At 37.8% G+C, this 21,911-nt stretch overlaps 1 protein-coding gene across 2 annotated transcripts in view; it reads left to right on the forward strand.

The window, feature by feature from the left end:
* MDFIC2 (MyoD family inhibitor domain containing 2) overlaps positions 1–21,911 on the forward strand; it is a 108,015-nt gene that overhangs the window by 58,724 nt on the left and 27,380 nt on the right. Inside the window, exon 2 of one of the 2 annotated variants that reach the window (XM_069561657.1) lies at positions 7,777–7,815. The exons of the other annotated variant lie outside the window; for it this stretch is intronic. Coding sequence (XP_069417758.1) covers positions 7,777–7,815 — 39 coding nt within the window. The remainder of the gene's footprint in view (positions 1–7,776; positions 7,816–21,911) is intronic. 2 annotated transcript variants of the gene reach the window in all.

Consider the following 21,911-nt stretch of genomic DNA (forward strand, 5'->3'; position numbering starts at 1 on the left):
AGTAAGCAGTACAGAATTAAAACTGCTTTGGATTTAAATTATTAACAAGTTCATTTTAAAAGACTTTTGACCATATGCTACTTCTTAACCATATTTAAAGTCCAGTTTTTAATTTTCTAAGGGTAGCATACTTTTTTTTTCCAACTCTATGGCATTAAAAAGTTTACTTATAGTATTCTAGCATTTTGTTAAAGTTTTAAATTGTTTCCTCTTGGGCAATGAGAGAAGGAAGTGTTATGCAAGAATAAGTTTTTATCACACAGAAGTCATTTGATCTTTTTCTGCTAATTCTCATCATTAAAAAAAAAATTTTAGAAAAAAAACTCTTTAAAAAATGCAGACAATGCCAAGAGAAATGCATTTCAAGTACCCTAAATAGTTAATGTATTTTCTAAATGAATGATTTAAAATAGCTATTAAAGGAGAGGAAATGAGCTTAGGTTTCTAGTAATGACTTCTCCTCTTCAAAATGAAATCTGTAAATCCCTGATTGCAATTCCAAATCCCCAAAGGACCAGCAGTTCTGGGACCAGGGCTCACTGGCTTTATGTCTAATAGCACCAGATAAGTAGTATGATTTTTATATATGTAATTTGGGAGAATATTCAGAATTTATAGTCCTGGAGACAATTTATGAATGAATTTCCTTTTTAAAGTACATTATTCTAAAAATCAACTTTTCCAACCCGATTGTAAGCAGAGCACACAGGAATGTGGGAGGCATGGATATATACACAGAGAGACATATATATATACATATATATATATATTTATATATGCATGCACACACATGCACGAAATATAAGTACCATTTTATTCATAAGAGCATAATGACTCGGCCTGTGATTGTTAATAAAAATGCATTTCTAACCATCAAATTTGAGTCTATTATTCTAAGTTAATTGCATTTGCCCTAAAGAGACTTACAGCTGGCTGTCAGCCTGTTTGCGTCAGTTTCATTTTATTCATCAGTCAGTCTTGTCTCCTCTCCTTTTTATATTCCATATATTGATCAAACAGATTTGTTAGCATCCCTCCACAGCTTACACATCATCAAAAAATTAAAAAATATCCTTGATTTTATCATCAAATACATTTGATGACTTCATTCATTTGTGGGCTATCTTCACTGCTATTTCAGCAGCAAATAGATACCCTGTGGACAGGCCCATAAGACTGCCATTAAATATAACAGATGTAACTCACTCAGAGAGGCACTGAGAAAAAGTCAAACAGGAGAAAGTTTACACAGTAGTGGTCTGCGGCACCTCCGCTTTTCAGTTGGAATAGGGATACACATCACCGTAAACATTAGTTCTTTACTGGAGTGTACTACGCAGTAAAAGGCATCTTGTTAAAATTCATCCTCAGAGTAGAACATACTATGAGGTGGTGAAGTGGATTAAAGAAATAAATGGGCACCACGTTCCCAATGGAGCCAAGGAAAACCAGTGGGTGAAACAGAAGAGCAGGGAGGTTAGGGTAGAAACGTAGTTAAGGTGAAAATCTGTGAAGAATTAGAATTTTACTTATGTGAGTCAAGTTGCTTAGAGGGGAGATAAAAGGCATCACAGGGTGAGAAGATAATTAGCTGATCAGAAGCAAAGCAGTTTAAAAGGTGACCCTTACCTCCTCTGTTACTCAGTCTAAGAAACTATAGACAATTATTACAGTATTTTCTCCAGGGATGTGTGATACAGTTTCTCCACATATCCTCTAAGACACAAAGCTCTCTCAGCATTGTCATTGCGTTGCCTGAGTTCAGTGCTTTTTATGGAAATTCCTTACATCACGCCAGCCTTGTCTTTCAACCTTGCTTTAGATCAGTGATTCTCAAATGGGGTGATTTCACGCCCCCCAGGGGACATCAGGAATAAATACCTGCAGATGCTGGGGGAAGGTGTTGCTAACATCTGGTGAGTAGAGGCCAGTGATGCTGCTATACAACCCGCAATGCACAAGACAGTACCCACCACAAAGAGCTATCCAGCCCCAGAGGACAATAGAGCCAAAGTTAAGAAACCCGGCTTCAGATGGCTGACTGAAATCCAGTTAAAGCTACAAAACAAAAACTACATCACAGTTCAGCAGCCGTGCAGTGAGGAGGATTTAGCAACTCTGAGAAGCAGAGAGCAGTCCAGCTATTGCACACAGAATTTCACACTCACCTATTAAATAATACAATTCATTACCCAGACCCCAGGAACAGTGGAGCAAAATACAACCCCGATGTTAAGAAGAACAAAGAAAAATGAAAATCATTGCTTGATAGAAGATATTTCAAAGACTTCCAAGACAAACCAACTGAAAAATCCCCAATAAAAAGACTCAGCAAGAAAATCATGTCACAGCCCCTAATCCTCAACAGACCTTAACAAGATGTTCATGAGCCAAAGACTTATGTCTGCAGAAGACAAAAGACATAGGAGACAATATAGTCTAGAGAAGGATTATCGTTAAGAGGCAGGAGAAAGATAAAATGGATGCCTCCACCTTACAGTTAGAACTCCTAAAGAGAATAAACAGAAATGGACTCAAAACCATGTTACAGTAACTGTTAAGTCTTTCTGCTCTTGGGAAATTAATATTTAGGTTAGACTCGGGGCAATATTTTTAAAACGTTTTTTTGATGAGTGCTTTTACCCCACCTGACTAGACACCCCTGCCTGGCACAGATGGCCAAGACATTTGCTTTTTTAAATACTCCATATTTCCACAGCCACCCACCAGACAAAAATTAGATTACCAATGCTTGTGTAAACTTTCCAAGCTCTGACACAATAAGATTCCAGGAAATGTACATGCACGGCTAAAAGAAGCATTATACATAATGCACTGTAATTCCAACAGACAAGTTGCTATCTTCGATAGATATACACATTTTCCATGCCAAACACATGAACGTCAATACATTTTTCTCAAGTTAAAATGGAAACCATTTAACAGATATAATGGGCACAATGAATTTCATTTTGCATTACTAATGCAGCAGAGGAGGAGGGAAGCTTTGGCAAGGATTGCAGTAAGACCAAGAAAAACAGGAAACAACTTAGAAGCTAACGTGGCTATACAAGCTATTGCCCCAAAATGTAGTCATGGAACCCAAGGGCAACTGAGACTTCATAGTCTCAAAACTCTAAGTTCATGTAAACAAATTTTCGACTTATGGGAAAAAAAGTAAAAAATGGACAAAAGAGTGGTTGCATTTTTGGAAAAAGGTCAAGAGAGTGTCACCATGTTTGTTTGTTTGTTAACCATCATTCCTGAAGAGATGTTATCACGACCAACTTGAATTTAGGGGAGATAAATTGGAGGTGAAGGAATTAAATGACATGTCATGTGAAAGGGAGTTAGAAAAGTAATCCAGGAGCCTAAATCCCTAGCTTCTGCTTTTACCACTGGACATACGTATCCCCCAAGATTCCTGTTCATCATTGTTAAAAAAATAAAACAACAAAAACAGCATTTATTTCATTGGCCCTTACCTTTAAGTCTTTTTGGCACCTAAAATAGTTTATTTCAGTCACTGCACACCAAAGAATTTTTTTGGTGCTGTCTACTAGATTTAAATAGTAAATTCTGAAGCTTTAGACAAATGCTATTATTTAGACAAATGCTATTTAGACAAAGCCATTTAAAATAAAGGTTTTGAGCACAGGGTTACTACAGTCAGGCAGCCCTCCCTTCCAACCTCATGTCGCCAACACAGTTTAATGAGCAAGCTCAGTGAATTTGAGAAAATTCTGTTACCAGAGTTTCAGTTTCTCTATCTGTAACATGGGTGTATAATAGACCTTATTTAATATTTTTTGGGGGGTGTCAGACAATGAAAGTCACTCAGTTGTGTCCGATTCTTTGTGACTCCAAATTCTCCAGGCCAGAATACTGGGGTGGTTAACCTTTCCCTTCTCTAGGGGATCTTTCCAACCCAGGTATCAAACCCAGGTCTTCCACATTGCAGGTGGATTCTTTACCAGCTGAGCCACAAGGGAAATCCAAGAATACTGGAGTGGATAGCCTATCCATTCTCCAGTGGATCTTTCCAACCCAGCAATCAAACCGGGGTCCCCTGCATTGCAGGCAGGTTCTTTACCAACCGAGCTATCAGGAAAGCCTTTTTTTAGGGGGGACAGGGAAGGGGATTACATGAGATCATGTGTGTAAAACAGGTTCATTAACTGCAGTAATGTCTAGCAGTGGGCTTCCTTGGTGGCTCAGTGATAAATAAACTGCCTACAGTAATGGACAGGGAAGCCTGGCCTGCTGCAGGCCATGGGATCACAGATTCGGACATGAACCAATTGAACTGAACCAATGCAGGAGATGCAGGTTCGATCCATGGGCTGGGAAGATATCCTGAAGAAAGAAATGGCGAGCTACTCCAGTATTCTTGCCTGGGAAATCCCATGGACAGATGAGCTTGGTGAGCTACAGTCCATGGGGTTGCAAAAGAGTCGCACACAATTTAGAGACTAAACAACAACAACAAACTCTAGCAGCAGAAGGGACCCTTTCCAGGGGTCAAGTCTATGCCTCCACAGCTTCCAGGTTCTGTGAACTAGGATACAATCTTAGTTCAATCCCCTCTAAAACGAGGAAAATAACAGAACTATCTAAAGTAATAATATATACAATTATATAATAATGCCAATAATATCTAGGATTGCTACAAGGATGAAATGAAATAAAATTTTCTAACTTAAAAGCACATTGCCTTTTATCCACAATCATGTTTCCATCATATTTACAAAGAGGATTTAACATCTTTAGTATTAGGCTCCAAAATAATTGATGAAAGCGTCTCAAAATGTAAATGGAAAGAAACCAATTGGAGAAAAAACATAAGACATTCTTCATTATATTTATCTTGAGTTCCATCAAGGACTTGCATTTCTTTGATTTTCTTTTTCTCTTAGAAAATAAAAAGCACATTTCAACTCAGTGAAGTTTTAAAAGATATATGACAATATTTAAAAAGATTTGACCTAGCAATTCTTTAGAAAAGCTCCTACTTCCAGAAATTGATGACTTTTTTGGCTAATGTGCAGATGTGGTACTTCATGTAAGGACGGAAGCCAGTACCACCACAGTCAGTCCCGTGGCCGAAAACGATGTGCCAGCAAATTGGTTACAAGGTGTAAAAAACGGTGGACACAAAAAGTGAAGAATATCTTTGACTGTGAAAGGTCAAGATGACTTAGTAAGCTATTAACTTGGCTCATTTTTCAAATGATGAATCAACTTTTATGAGAAATATTCAGTGTTTCCAAACTGCTTATCAAGATCCTAATTCTGTCATCATAAAGACCTATATAACTCAAAATTTTAGAATACCACTTAATATGTTAATTGTTAAATTACAGTGATGTGAACTGGAATATGAAGTCAAACTTTCAACTTGTTTCTCTCTTCTGATGCAGAATAAACTTTTCCAAATAAGGGGCTTCTAAGGTGCACAATGTTTAGCCAGATAAAAAATAAAACAGATTGGTATGATAGTCAGCAATAGAAAGAGAAACAAATTAAGTACTTATAATTAAAGCTTGAGGAATGAAAGAATTCACACTTTCTCAGAGCTATTATTTCAGACAGTCTGGTGTCAGAATTAAAAGCCAACCAGTGCATCTGTTTATATTGCCAAGGATTTTCACAGTAAGAAGGGCTAGGAAACACATATTTTTTAATTAGGGTCCAAATCCCAAAGAACACCAAAAAAATAGTATGTCAAAAATAAATGTTCTTGTGATTTGTATTGTCCAATGTCCAAACAAAGACAAAAAATTATGTTTCTTACTTCTCCTTCACAAACACAAGTGAAAGAAAAAAAAAAAGTAATTCTGTTGCTTTGGCCACAGACTCCTTTTTTTTTGTTGTTATTCTGCTTGCTTCTGGCTTAGCTACTGCTTTTCTTTCCCAGGATGAAATAATATAGGAAAAGCTGATTAAGGAAGGTTTCATTCACAGGAAGGTTCACCAAGATGGCTCAGTTACCAATCCTTAAAAGCTGAATTACAGTGACATCCTAAAATGACCATTTTACACTTTAAAGTACATCTCCTATCTGAAAACTGTGAGTTAACTCTTTGCTTATCTTGAGCTCTGAATTAAAGGAAAGTCCTCTTTAAAATACACACTGATGGACTGAGCCCCGTAGTACTCAAATCTTCCATTAGCTTAGTTTTACTTCTCGCCAGCAAAATTTCAGGTTATTTCCTGCAATTTCAAAGATCACTCTTTGGTCAGTAGAAAAAAATATATTAAAAAGTAGTATTCTAGATACAAAAGCGAACAGACTTCTTTCCCTCATCTGTTTATTCAACAGATATTAATTGATCATCTATTATTTGTCATATGCTGGGTTCGTTGTTGGGAAAGTCATCAGTGCATATAATCAAAACACAGGGTGTTAGAATTTCTAATAGGAGAAGTATAGAGTTTTGAAAAGTGTGTACCAGCAGAAGTAGACTAGGATAGATTTGAGAGATGATCGGCCCTCATATCTTTTATTTGACAGAGGAGGAAGCCTAAGATCTAGAAAGGCTGAACTTCATAACCACAGAGCTCTTCAGTGGAAATATATATATATATATATATCACGGAACTAGAATTAACGTCTCCAAGTTCAAATCTCAAATTCCCTATAGAGCAATATACTTCTCTCCAGAACATAATTTCCCCCAAAACAATAATGCCAAACCATGAATGTCAAAGCAGTTGACTAAAAGGTAAAAATGTGCTTTGAGACCTAAGAGTCAACATTCTTCCTAACTGAATGCCATTCCAGATGGTGGACAGGGAGGGCTCAGAGGTCAGACCCAATTGGACCCTAATCTTAAATCAACCACATCTAACCAGCCAGTGACCTTCACCAAAGCACCTAATCTGAAAATCATCTTGATTTTTACAAAATCTTCTCCATCAGGATCTGTCATGAAAGAGTTGAATTGAGTAGAAACTCAATACATACATTTTTGTCTCCTCTTTTCACTCAAGTAAATTGAATAAAACTGATGAAAGACCAGGTCACCAAAAACCGCATCTCAGTTTATTTCTTATCAGACATTTCAGCACAAAATCCAGCCTCCAATTTCTACTCTGTGAATGTTTTAGGAGTTAGAAAGCAGACTAAACAACTGAACTTAGAGAATTTCATCAGCATACATCCTGTAAAAAAGAGATGGGAAGGAAACAGAATCAGATAAATATTTAAAGTTATTTAAACCTCCTACATAATGTTGCGAGCCTCTTTCCATTATGGAAACCCAAGTAGCATAGGTAAAGGGAACTTATAGATTCTCATATCTAGGATCTCCAAAAGAAGATGAGTTTCAGGAGTAAGTGAAACTTACTCAAATGACACTCAAATTCCAGGCACTCAAATGACAAGTCAATGCCCTGCTTTGATGGTAATTTGGCTCCCTGTTTTAGCTTTATTCTCAGCTATTTATACAAGGCAAGAAAGACAACTTTTATCAGTTATCTTCAACCTCACAAAAGAGGAGAGAACTCTCACTTTCAGGCAACAAACTGACTGGTACTATCTGGTTCTTAGAGCCATCCCACAAAACACCACCATGGCTGGGTTTTACGGGATGTGGGTTACCATGTCTCTGCACGGAACAGGGATGGACAAGACCATTCCACTCAAACTATGTGGAACAGGTCTTCTTTTCGAAAGTGGGGTTCTCTTCCCTGAAAAAAAGGTAAATGGATCCTGGAAGGACAAAAAAATTGGATATTCGTGCAAATAATTATCTTTAATTTCCTTTCTTTTAGGATTATCCAGTTCAGTTCAAAGTCCTCTGGAAGACCCTGGTAGGTTCATCTGATTTCTTTGTAATAGCTTCCTATACTAGATAATGGGCACTTTGGGTGTAATGTGTTAAGGGAAGGACTCCATTTTGTCAGTGTCCACTGTATAGTGGCCAAAGCACTGGCATACACATCATCACACATCTGCATTATTCAAAGTATACCACAATCATTTTTCTTCCTTGAAGGTGCTTATAAGCCTATCTCTATATACATGTTACATAACAAAAGTTGAAAAATAATGTTCTCATTTATACATTACACTGATTCAGTGTCTTCCTATTTAAGACCCTGTGTTTAGCTTTAAGGGATGAAAAAAAGCTCAGTCTCTGTCCTTGAAGGATTGAGCAACTTCTCTAAGAAATCACTTTAAGCTAGAATTAGCCAAGAGGACCCCATGTACAACTAACATTTGAGCTGGGTTTGGGGGGCTAAGTAAAAGTTTCACTGTTAGGCATGTACAAAGAGGCAAAGACAGAAAATGTGAAATGTGATTTCTCATTTAGTTAAAAGATGACACAGATAAATGGGGAATAAATAGTAAGGGGGCTTTTAAACATTCAGCAATGAAAGTCTGCCTAATATGTCATGGTGCTCCTGTAGGAGGCTATACTGGGCCACAGTCCTCTAGGAAGAGGTGGGGCTAAAGGAACAAGACATATTAATGAGGGAGGAAAAAGCCAGCATCACGTTAACAAATGCAGTATGGCCCATTTACTTTAAGTAAGCATCAGACATGTATATGTTCATCAATTTAGATGAAAAATCTAGAAAAGAGTTATCCCCAACTGAATATAGGAACCACCTCCATAAAGAGGAGTAAGAAAGAAGCGGGGAGCAGGGGTGAAGTGAGAATTTTGCTTTTCTTTTACACTTCCATATTGCGTGAGCTCTTTTTTTCCACAATAAAATTGTCACTATGTGTTGCTTGCTTAAAGTATAAATATTGTTTATATAAAAGGGAGTTTTGATTAAAATAAGGGTCAAAAAAAAAAACACTGGCAGGATAAGAAGCGTGGAGTTGTAAGAATTACAGTTCTTGTTATTTTTGGTTGTCATTAGGGCAGGTAGCTAAAAACCTGAGCTATACATTAGGAAGAATAACATTTGGTAGATGGGAATATCATTAAGCCAATCAACAGATAGGCAGGTAGAACTCTTTGGAGGTCATGACATAGATAAACACATATATTTTGTATATGTATATGTAAATTAAACAAATATATATACTTTATACTTGAAATATACACATATTTATATACTTGAAATATATAATTTATATACTTTGAATATATATATATTTCAAAGGACCTTACTTTCTCAGCCAGAGATTGAACTTGTGTTTCCTGCATTGGCAGTGTGAAGTCTTAACTACCAAACCACCAGTGAAATCCCACAAATATATTTTATATAGCAGACTCTTCCAAATATATATAATGAATATATTAAAATGAATAATAAGAGTTAGGGAGAGAGAAGACAGACTAGTTCTTTTCTGAATATAGTGATTTTAAGATATGCAAGAAATGCTTTTTGGGATGCTTGCTTGGGAAATGTCTTAAAGACAACATATCTGGATATGGAGGGCACAACAAGCCAAGTCTAATTTCAGTTTAGATGTGGCGGTAATCTACATGAAGAAGAGAGGTGGAGTAATAAATGATATCAAAGGTCACCAGGAAATAAATGAGGTCAGCAAGGGAAAGAGTGAACAGAGCCTAAGGCAAGGCTTTGAGAAAGATCATCCATTAACAGAACAATGTACTGGCTCATTCATTCACCTTTTTTTCAAAGATCCTGAGCCTAACACTGTAAGTTTCAAGTACAGAATACAGTGGTGGAAAAAATGGCTTAGTGACTGCCCACAGGCAGCTTCTATCCACTGCAATGCAAACATCCACTAACATTAACTGAGCACTTAATGACTTGGCAATGGCACTGAAGTATCATATCAATCTTTAGAGCAGTGTTGTCTTATCTCCACTCCATGGATGAAGAAATGAGGCTTGGTGAGGCAGCCAATTTGTTCTAAGTCATGCAACTATGAAGTGGCAGGGACTTGATTTAATGACCAAATTTGTCTGCTTCCACAACCCATACACCTGTGCACAACTGTGAAGTGGCCAGCCAACAGGTCGTAGAAGAAATATCAGAATGGGGGAAAACAACAACAACAACAACAACAACAGCATTCTCTGCTAAAAAAGACAGGGTCAGAGTCATGCTCCTGACTAGTCATGTTATCAAGGAGGAAAGAAACTGATGAAAGATCATTGATTTGATTATTAGAAAGTCATCTATTCATTTATTTTTTCACTCAACCAATATGCATTAAGCAGCTTGCATGTACTACCACAAGGGCTTTGAAAGATCAGTTTTACTTGGTGGGGATAGAAGCCAATTGTGAAGGATCAAGAAATGAGTAGATAGTAAAGTCACTTGTGCTAAGGACCCCTCTGAGTAATTGGGTGATGGAAAAATTACCTTAAGAAGGCTTTTCAGGCTATAGCACACCTAAGTCAGCCTGCAGAGGCAGGACAGAGTCAGTAGAGAGAGTGAAAATACAGGGAAAGGTGATCATGGTGAATAAAGATGCATCCTGTGGACAGCGAAAGATAAGGAGATGCAAACTCCTGATACAAAAGGTCATGTTGAAGAGGAGAAGGACCCATTTTCCTCTCCTAGGGGAAAAAAAGGAAATATAAAGGAAAGGGTAAATGTTGCTGCAAAATGTAATCGTAGGACACTGTACCAACAAGATTTTATTTGCACATGTTTGGACAGCGGTTCTCAACCCTGGCTACATACTAGAATCATCTTGGCAGTTGTTACAAACTGTGATGCTTTAGACCGAACTCCAGACCAATTAAATCAGAAAAAAAATGTGAGGTTTCTTCAGGCTGAGGATATCCAAGGCTGTAAAGAGGACTTGGCAAGGTGTGACTAGGTGGGGAGAGGGGGGAGGCATTACTTGAGCAAAATCTGAAAAGCTAGGAACCAATAAAGAAATTAATTTGCCAAAATAAAGTAAAGAAGAACTGGTGTGGGGGGGCGGGGGGCGGTGTGAAACAGCAACCCTGCTATGTGTGTAGATCACAAAGGATCCCTATAAATTTTCAAATTACTGCAAAGCAGATACATGTGCATCCCATTACATACAACCATAACCTGTACTAAGCACAGGTCATATCAGTACTACTCTCTTTTGTATTTCCAATTTCTATCAGAGTCCCTAGCATGCAGTAGATACTCAATAAACATTAGGTAAATGAATGACTTAATAAACAAATGTGTAACTCAGATGGCAGCGCAACCCTCTCTTCAAGTGCCTAGAGTCCTTGAGAAAAGCAAAATTGTCTCATATTCAATCCCAACTCACCTACTGCAAATACCTTCCATGTCTCAGATCTACATGGGGTCTAACAGATTTTTACCAAAGTTTAAAGAAAACAAAGGGGAGAAGGCCTTTATCAGCAAAACTTACAAGCAATTTAAAATTTGCTATTCGTTGTTGTTCAGTCGCTCACTTGTGTCTGACTCTTTGCAACCCCATGGACTGCAGCATATCAGGCTTCCCTGTCCTTCACCATCTCCTAGAGCTTGTTCAAACTCATGTTCATCGAATAAATGATGCCATCCAATCATCTCATCCTCTGTTGTCCCCTTCTCCTTCTGCCTTCAATCTTTCCCAGCATCAGGGTCTTTTCTAATGAGTTGGCTCTTCGCATCAGGTGGCCAAAGTATTGCAGCTTCAGCTTGCTGAAGATCAGTCCCTCCAATGAGTGTTCAGGTCTGATTTCCTTTAGGATTGACTGGCTTGATCTCCTTGCAGTCCAAGGGCCTCTCAAGAGTTTTCTCCAACACCACAGTTCAAAAGCATCAATTCTTCAGCATTCAGCCTTCTTTATGGTCCAACTCTCATATCCATACATGACTACTGGAAAAAGCTTTGACTATACAAACAGCCCATATTGTTAACTATGTCACTTGGCCATTCTCACTGGCCATTGTTCCATGGTGAGTCCTTGCCTCCTGCCACCTTGCTGCACTTTTATTTCCTTCAGGCTTCACCAGTACCAACCAAATGATAAATTTCACCTGTTCTTATTTAGAACAGTTTAATCCTACACCATGGCTTTGGGGGGAACTCACTTTTAGTATCCAAACTTTCCTGGATTTTTTTTTCACCAAACCAAATGGTAAATATTAACCCTATCCTTTTTAGAGCCCCAAAGTTTTATGGCCAATTATGATTTTAAATGGCCGTTTCCTCCTTCTTTTCATATAAGAGAATAAATCATCTGGAGAAGACAAATGGAAAATCTCCAACCCAGTAATGAATGAGGCCCAATGAGAGAATAAACGTTTGTTATTGGAAGTCCATAAAATATGTATATAATTACTGTTAAGAATAATCCTTACCATCCTTACCAGCTAGTCTCAAAATCAATGTCTTTGTCTGTGAATGTCATCACTGAACCCAGTCACATGAGCAGTGATGTGAATACAGCGGGCACTCAACACACCAATCATGAGGATAAAGGGTGAAGATGAGATACTCTCTGAGATTTTATACCTTATAATAATAGTGGTAATAATAGCTACTTTCTATGTCCATTGCCGTTTAAAAGCATTAACATTTCACATGGCCACATATCCTCAGAAAGCAGATCAATATTTATTCTTCCAAGTGTGTCGAGTACACAATTGGGGCACCTCGAGGTGAAAGCATCACCCTGCCAGTGTCAGCCTCAGAACTTGGAAATCACATCCCCAGTTCATTATGTCAGAATAATAAAGTGACCCTGGCTGGTTGAATGTATTCATTAATGGCTGAGGAAGGAGAGGGGCAGCAAGAGCAGACAGTAAAGCTTGGGGAACTCAGTGCTAACTAGCCAGCAAGGAAACACTATTATTCAGTATTGCATCCGTTCCAGAAGAGAAACGTACACAAACACATGTACATCAGAGCAGGCCTGTTTAGTCCTTTTCAATGAGAATTTATTTTTTTTAACTCCTAGTCCAAGTAATTTTATTACCAATGATTGGATGGGGTGAGGGATAGTAGGAAGAACTTCCTTCTGAAATCTCTCTCTCTCTGTGTATCTCTGTCCCCTTGCTGTGTGTTTTGCTGATTAAGCAAATCAACCTTAAATAGCAACTAACTAGAAAAGAACTCCACAAGGTTTCCTTAAGCAGCATCAAAATGACCGTGGCCCGTTCTCAGAGCCTATTAAGAGGTAATCAACCAGCACGACTAACAAGTCACTCAGCCCAGACTTTCAGAATTTGGCTCTTTTGTTCTGTCAGTTTGAAGAGTGCCCTGCGACTGATGCAGTTTAGAAGGGAGCTCTTTCAGAGCTTTCACTCAGGAAGGCGCTGGGAGCTCTGGGGGTAGAGCTTAGCTCAGGAAAAGGGAAGGAATACAAGTCCGCATTGACAGCTTGATCCCAGAGAGAGGCGGCAGGGCCGCTTGTCTGGCGGGTCCTCTGGGTGTGGATGAGGCAGGGGCAGGGAGGAGCCTTCATCTTAAGTGAACGTGTGACTCCAATATTAAAAGAACAATTACCTTCCTGTGCACTGCTTGCTGTTTGCTACTGCTGTTTCCTTCAATAAAACCTCTTTTCACTTGCCAATGGGGGCCTGTCAGGCAATAATATTTTTCAGGCATGATACACATACTAAAATGCCCTTGTGAGTTTTTAATACATTTACAGTTGATAACAATACGGCTGTTTTTTCAGGAAAGGTAAAATTTAAAAAAAAAAAAAAAGGATTTGTTAAAATTGCAGAGCAATAGCAAGACAGGATGGACCAGTGTGGGTATGCTTCATGCTGCTGGTCCCTCCTAAGGGTCAAGCCAGCCGCCTGCAAGCAGGGGAAAGTAGCAAAGTGTGACCAGGAAGTGGCCTTTTTATTCAAATTGAAGTTCACCTTTTAAATAAAGACCTTTGTGTGTTCAGATCCTCTTCTCCCATCTGGGAGGAGGAGGATAACACAAGTTAGGTGAGATGTGTGCACAGCATCCTTATATTTGAATATATATTTGGCTCATGGATTTATCATGGAGCACTGTCTTTATAACTCAAGCAGGATGAAGGGATGGGATGAATTGTTCCCAAGGAGAAACCTCTACTTAAAAGAGATTTCCACCAAAAGACTAAAATCCTTGACTCATAAATTACAGTTTGCTGTGATCACAGCTCAAGTTTGTTTCATTAAATGAAACTGGACATTCAGTTCAGTTCAGTAGCTCAGTCGTGTCCAGCTCTTTGAGACCCCATGAATCGCAGCACGCCAGGCATCCCTGTCCATAACCAACTCCCGAAGTTCACTCAAACTTACATCCATCAAGTTGGTGATGCCATCCAGCCATCTCATCCTCTGTCGTCCCCTTCTCCTCCTGCCCCCAATCCCTCCCAGCATCAGAGTCTTTTCCAATGAGTCAACTCTTCACATGAGGTGGCCAAAGTACTGGAGTTTCAGCTTCAACATCATTCCCTCCAAAGAAATCCCAGGGCTGATCTCCTTCAGAATGGACTGGCTGGATCTCCTTGCAGTCCTTCATTAAGGTATAATAAATAATATAAATAGATAACATCTATCAGTCAATTGCAAGATAGATTTCTATTGTTATTTTCAAACATCCATTTGGCTAGAGTTTTTTAAAAATGTGTGCATGTATACATGGACTCATATGTATGAGTCATCAATTATGTGCATAATGCTAATAAGCTTGTAGAGACTTTCAAAATCAAATAATAGTTCTAGTGGTCAAAAATAAACATTTTGGTACTAGCCCACAAATAAATACATATTTTCATGAAGGGACATACTGGTGAAAAGAATTTCTCTTAAGGGTGAAATACAGCTTCTACATAATCCTAAAGAATAAAGGCACCTGTACTGACTGTTGTTAAAATAATACATGGTATTGGTTGTTCAACATGTATTACAGTATCTACCAATGGGAGACCATATACAATTAAGTGGATAGCTACCACGTGTGACAGCATGGATTCAAATCCTGGCCACAATACTGTTAATTCTATGACCTGAAGTAAAATGTCTCCAACTCTCTGAGCCTCAATTTCTTAACCATTATAGTGTGATGACTTCTGCTGCTGCTGCTGCTAAGGTGTTTCAGTCGTGTCCGACTTTGTGCGACCCATAGATGGCAGCCCACCAGGCTCCCCTGTCCCTGGGATTCTCCAGGCAAGAACACTGGAGTGGGTTGCCATTTCCTCCTCCAATGCATGAAAGTGAAAAGTGAAAGTGAAGTCGCTCAGTTGTGTCTGACTCTTCGAGATGACTTCTACTGTTATACAATTATATAATACTACAATTATAGTATCTACTAAGTACATTTCATATAGGGGAAAATAAAAAAATAAATATATTGTATTTTGTACCAATCCTGGAACTCAATAAATAGTAAGTATTTTGATCATTATTACTCGATAATAATTACTTAAACATAGTTATTGATTAACTTACATATGAGTTGTATTCCAAATTAACATATTATTAACCAGATTGATTAACAGTACCTGCTGTAAAGTGCTCTTGCCTGGAAAATCCCATGGATGGAGGAGCCTGGTAGGCTGCAGTCCATGGGGTCGCTAAGAGTTGGACACGACTGAGCAACTTCACTTTCACTTTTCACTTTCATGCATTGGAGAAGGAAATGGCAACCCACTCCAGTATTCTTGCTTGGAGAATCCCAGGGACGAGGGAGCCTGGCAGGCTGCTGTCTATGGGGTCGCACAGAGTCGGACACGACTGAAGTGACTTAGCAGCAGCAGCATCTGTAAATACTCCCCAAGTTTCCATGGCCTAATTTAATAAATGATCTCTCTTGGCCACCCAAAGTTCCATGCAGATAAATATCTGAGTTGCCTTCCACCACATGGTGACTCAGGGATCCAAGTTTTTTTCATCCTGTGGCTCTGCCATCCCTATGTGGACCCTCAGAGTTTTCTACTGCATTCTCTGCTTAAATCTGTCCAAGAAGTGAAAAAACAAACTGTGAAGAATCACAGGGCATATTTTAGGGGACAAACTAGAAGTAAGGCACTTCTTCTGCCCACATCCCTTTTGCACAGAACCATGTACCTAATACAAGGAGGCCAGAAAATGTGTGTCCAGAAAGAAGTAGATTTGGCTCAGCAGACATTCAGTCAGTCTCTGTCAGCAACATAAATCTGTATAAGCTAAAATCAGTATTACTGAGAGTATTTTCTTTAGCCATATTTGAAGCACTAGGGATACCAATTTACGCAATAAGGAGCTTTCAGAATATACAATGTCCCTATTAAATGCACTGGTGATGTTGACCGCTAAATTCTTTTATACACTCACCCAATTTCCTTGGCTGTCTCTGAATTTTTTTTTTTTCTATCTGCTTCTACCCTCCTTACTCATCTTCGCATGTTCTTCTTTAAACATGTGTACCAGAATGCTTGTAATTGAACTTTTTTTTCATAGACAGTTTTACACTTTTTTCTTTTTTAACAAAAGAAAATGGGCATTCTTCCTATGCTTCCTCAGATTCAGCTCTTGAGATCTTCTCTGGGAAGGCCTCCTCCATGATGGAGACAGAGCTGGGTACCACTCACCAGTATCCCTATAACCTCGGTCAGATCATTTGTTGCATGGAATTACCAGGGTCTCCTGAGTGGAGTCTGCTCTTTGACTGGAAGCAATTTGAAAACTGACTTACATCTTTTATCTGAGTTTCTCCTCACCGAGTATAGTATTGTAGCCGTCACAGAGCAGACACTCAACCCCATTTAAATGAAGGAATTAAAGAACTTCAAGGTATGATTCAGCCTATACATCTTAGTCAATAAAGAAAACCAAAATACAAATAAAACTTCGATCCTATCAAAAGAAGTCATGTAAAAAAATTAATGAGAGGAATAGATATTTACCTCTATAAAAGTATACAAAGCATTTTTTTTCCAATTTTCAACATTTAACACCATATTTTTTAAAAAGTAAGCAATTTGAGTATTGCACCTGGTTCCAATAAATTGACTTTGGAAATATTTTTCTTTCCTATGTGTATTCATATACTGTAACTTGAAGGCAGAGAAAAGACAACTCCAAACAAGCCTACCAGAGATCCTACTCCCAAAACTTTTGTGCTATCTTTAAAATAAAAAAAAAAAAAAAACATCTCTGAATCTCTAGAAGTGAAACTTTTTTTGGCAGCCTAATATCAGTTATAAAACAGGCAATATATTCTGAGATATTAAAAAAAAATGCTAAAGATGAGTGACTTTTTGAATTAAATTCTAATTAGAAGATTTTTATCAAGATTTTTTCATTCATTTACTGTGAAAATAATATAACATTTTCTTCAGTATATTTGCATTATTTTCCATTTGAGATAAGCATTTATCTCTAAAAAAGTAACAAAACTCTTTATAACAAAACTACTAAAACTTAAGGGTAGTAAAGACTACTGTTAGTACCTTATTCAGTTCCAAATATATAAATACAAAATATTTCACATGAAATCCAAATAATTGCAGTGACCTATTCAAACAGATATCATTATAGTTTCTCCTTTGCATTGCTATACTATGAATATTAATTATATGTACTATGAATATCATTATCAGCCTATTTAGTCTACTATATCATAGACAGGGCACCATAACAATTAAAAGCTCATCTTCTTTTTTGGACCCAGACTTCCTGAGTATAAATCCCAGCTTCGCCATTCACTCTTTGCAATTACAGTTCATGACTTATATTACCTATCTGTGCCTCAGCCTCCTCATATGTAAAATGTAGATAGCAATAGAGCTTAGCCTACAGAGCTGTGGTGAGGACAAAGCTTACTTTCCTTCCAGTTCATCCTCCATACTGGCATTTCTAAGACAAATACATGATCTTGTTTTATTTCTGCTTAAAATATTTATTTTAGGTGCTTAAACAGGAGTTAACGGAACTTGGATATAATCTGTGTGTTCAGGGGTAAGGGGTTGGGAATCTATATTATATGTCTGTGTATGGTGCATTTCTCCAAAGAAAGGGTCCATATGTTTCCTTGGGATCCATTCCTCTTAAATCAATAACCACTACCTAATGGCCTAAGTCTAAAATCCATAGGTAAACATAAAAACTCCACCACAACTCCCCTAATCCTTCTTCTCACTTTTGCTTATTCCTCCCCCATGTTCTTACTATGCTCTGCTAAATACTAGTTTTCACACTTCTGTGTTTTACAGATTTTTTCTTCTTCCTTGAATATCAATGGCCACCTGGCAACTAAATACTAATTTTTTGAGATTCAGTGAAAACATCATCTCTTGTAGATACCTATCTACGTTACACCAAGCATTATTAAAAATCCCTGAATTTGCATCCGCAGAACTGTGTGTATGCCCTATTATCCATTTGTCATATGCTACTGAAGTCATCTGAATGCCTGACACTCCACTGAAGGGTAAACTTAGAAGGCAGGCACCAGGTCTTATTCATCCTTGTGTATCTACCAAGAATGAGTGTGCTGTTAAGTACTATATAAATAACCCATAAATGTTTCTCAAAAGAATGAGTGAATTACTGACTGTTGTCTTGCTTCAGATTCATCTGTTAGGTAGATACTACATGATATTTTCTGAAGGATCTTTTTTTTTTTAAATCAATGTTGGTTAATCTACATGAATACCATATTTATGAATTCAGGCATAAGATGCTATATTTCACACTCTTTCTAAAGTGTTTTAAATCATGTACATACCATGATAGTTGGTGATGGAACAAAAATTCGATAGCATGATTTTATGTCCTAGGAGGTCAACACTCTTTCTATTAGTAACATGATTCTAAATGGGACACCTTGAAGCTATTTCAACAAAACCACCACCACATATTGATATCTTGAACTGAGCACAGCAGTGCTGCAGTAAAAACCAGAGAAACAGGGAGAACTGATGCAGAAGCAAGTGACATGTTTAAAAGCCATACAATGTCTGAAGTTCTTTTCCTTTACAGTAAGTATATTTTCATTCCACTGTTTCACCTTCATGGATTCAAAACACCAAACTTCTTTTGATCCAAAAGAGGAAGAGAGTTTTCTTACAAATGTATGAAGAAGCTAGGATTAGGCATGCTTCTGGCATCTTCCCTTTTTCAGAAAACAGGATTTTGAAGCAAGAAGAGCATAAACAGAACACACTGACTCTTGACACACCATTGCATTCTTCAACTAGAATAATAAAAATTTGCAAATGAACAAAAGAGTGGGAGGCACATATCTGATTTACAATGTTTTTGAGCTAAAGAACACTATTAAAAAAAAAAAAGATCCATGTGAATAATAAAGCATTGTTAACCAAGTCGTGACATTTCTATTCTAGTGATGACTTGAACAGCAGAACTGCATACAGGCGCCTTGTGCCATTTTCCTAGTGGGAGGAAGACATATAATTATAATTCTTACATTAATGAGACTTCAAGAAAATCTCGGGAAAAGTTTATTCAAAAACATATTGACATATCAGTATTATAAATTACTTTCTCTTATTAACCTCCCCCCCTCAAAATTCTTTTGTTGGCTAGCTCATCATGGCACAAAAAGGTATTTCAGGAAAAGAGAGACCTACTTTGAAGATCTTTTTATTGCACTGAAAAATATCTACCATATATTTATTCTGTAGCTTGCTCAACGTGTGAGATATATGAGAGAAATATGCTTTCAAAACAGTTTTAACCTCCACTGTCTTGAGCACACGTACCAACTCTGTCATATCACTTATCGAAAATCCTCATAGAAACCTTGCATTTGGTCAAAACTAACGCATCTGTTTTAACACCCTTTGCGCAAGTCAAAGAGGATATAATATTATGTTTTCACTTAACATACATTTTTCCTCCATTTCCTTTCTTTGTTGGGTGATTAAGAGGGGGGAAATACTGCAAAAATTACAGTGATGTTATCAACTGCAGCATTTTAACAGAGAACAGAATTGGAAATGGCATGTTGCTGAGTGAACTTCTAAATGAATGGGGGAAAATAAAACCCCACAGATGGATGGATTTTCTCTTGGTATTTACCTCCACTGAAGTCTCAGAGGGTAGACTCCCAAGTGTTGAAGGAAGCTCTCTAAGTGACCCCATTACTGCCTTGGGCACTGGTGAAGGTGAAGGGGCAGTTGTAAAGTCAGCCTCTGAGTGAGCACTGCGGAAATTATAGGGTTGTGTTAAATGCATCCTCTGCAGGGTGCTTCCCTACCTTCAGAGGACACACTCATTAAGTGCTGCCAATGAGAAAACTAAGCATTTTTCTCTATAAAAGTGCTCCCTTTTGTGGAACATTTGGAGCCTATCCAAAGGGCTTCCAGTCTAGGTGAGAGAGCATAATGAAGCAAAACACCTCCATCATTGAGGCATCAGCCTGAAGGAGGGCGTCGTTGCTGCATATCCGCCAGGGTCACTCACCTACCATCATAACATGCTCCCAAGACCGAGCAAGAAGGCAGCGTGCCTGATCAAGTAGAATGTGACAGAAGGGACATTGAATCAGTATGCAAAAACGCTCACTTACAAACTTAGAAGAAAACATATTTATGCTATTTCTTGCAATTTACTAATCCCATTTCATCTGCACTCAATTATTTTTTCCCTCTGCCTGTTAGTTATAAAGATACACATGAAGATTTGGCTTCTACATAAACCTGGTACTTTCTACAATGTCTCCTATGATAAAGATACATGGGAGAAATATATAAAGACTAGAGATATTGCACTCTTGTATTGTGTATATTCACTATAGAGAGTGTGTCAGCTTAGTCAAACAGGAAAGAAAACAACAAGGATGAGGGAAGAATGTACACGAGTCAGATGGAGTAAAAGGTACCACAGAAAGAAGCACCGTAAAAGGTCCAAGACTGGGTCTCAAAAAGTGATAAAAGTAAATTATCACTGAGGGAGAAAAAAAATAGCAGAAGAATCCAAAGAGGCCTCATGTTCATTTGCTCATTTTTATGTGAATTAAGTTGACTGCATGTAACTATGTTGACCTGGTTCTGTCCTAAGATGCTCTTAAAACTGGGTAGTATGTTGGGAAAAGAAATATTTCAGAGTTAAGTTCTGGTGATGAATCTAGGACAGGGCTCCAAGCTTTAAGCCTTTTTATGACAGTAGGAGAATTTAATAGATTTCTCATTTCCTAGGAGAGGAGAATTCTCATCTTTAGTAATTGAGTCACTGCAATTAGTTTCCTTGAAATCTAGAAAAGTAACTTTTTCTCAGAAAGGAAAAGAGAATCATTTCTAATTCTAACTCAAACATCTTCTTAAACATATGTGTGCCCAAAGTATTGGATGAAAGTCTTTATTATCAGTGCTCTGCACTTATCTCAGCTGATTTTAAGGAATCTGTGCAGAGATAGACGGTAACAAGAAAACTTCAGTTAGAACAAACTGGGTTTGAATCTTTGACAAGCTGCTTCACATCTCTGAATTTCAGTTGCCTTGTGACTCATAATAGGTACACACAAAGTTTGAGAACCACTCTTCTAGATATTATAAAATGAGATCTACATGGGCTCATGCCCACAAGATGTATAAATGAGGCAAAATTACCCTCTGGACTCAACAAGCTGATCACCTGTAAAGATACTCGTCTCAGAGTAACCTTAACAAGAGCAAATATACTTCCTTTAAAACATCAGCACTATCTTCTGATGACTTATGGAGCTCTCTCAGAGAAAGAAAGAAAAAAAAAATCCTCTTTCCAGTCTGCCACGATTATTGAACTGAAATCAGTGGGTATATTTATACCTGTTTCAAACAAAGTATGGCTGGCTCATTACAAGTTTAAATATTCCATTAGCTAAATGGTAAGGAAGCTCATGTAAACCAGGAGGCCCTATGGTTCCACCTTAAGTATTATTCCTTTAGAATTTCTGTTAATGTTTTCAACCTTTTGAGCTCTTGCAAATGTATCTGGCATTCAATTAAAGTGAGATTAATCCAAAGCAGATGCAGCAGTAGTAAAGAATTGCTTTGTTGAAAGCCTACTCATTTAACATACTAAATTGTAAGCACATAGACACAAACAAATCCATAAATATCAATCAT

Source organism: Ovis canadensis, chromosome 19 (assembly GCF_042477335.2).
Source record: "Ovis canadensis isolate MfBH-ARS-UI-01 breed Bighorn chromosome 19, ARS-UI_OviCan_v2, whole genome shotgun sequence".
Lineage (NCBI taxonomy): Eukaryota > Metazoa > Chordata > Mammalia > Artiodactyla > Bovidae > Ovis > Ovis canadensis.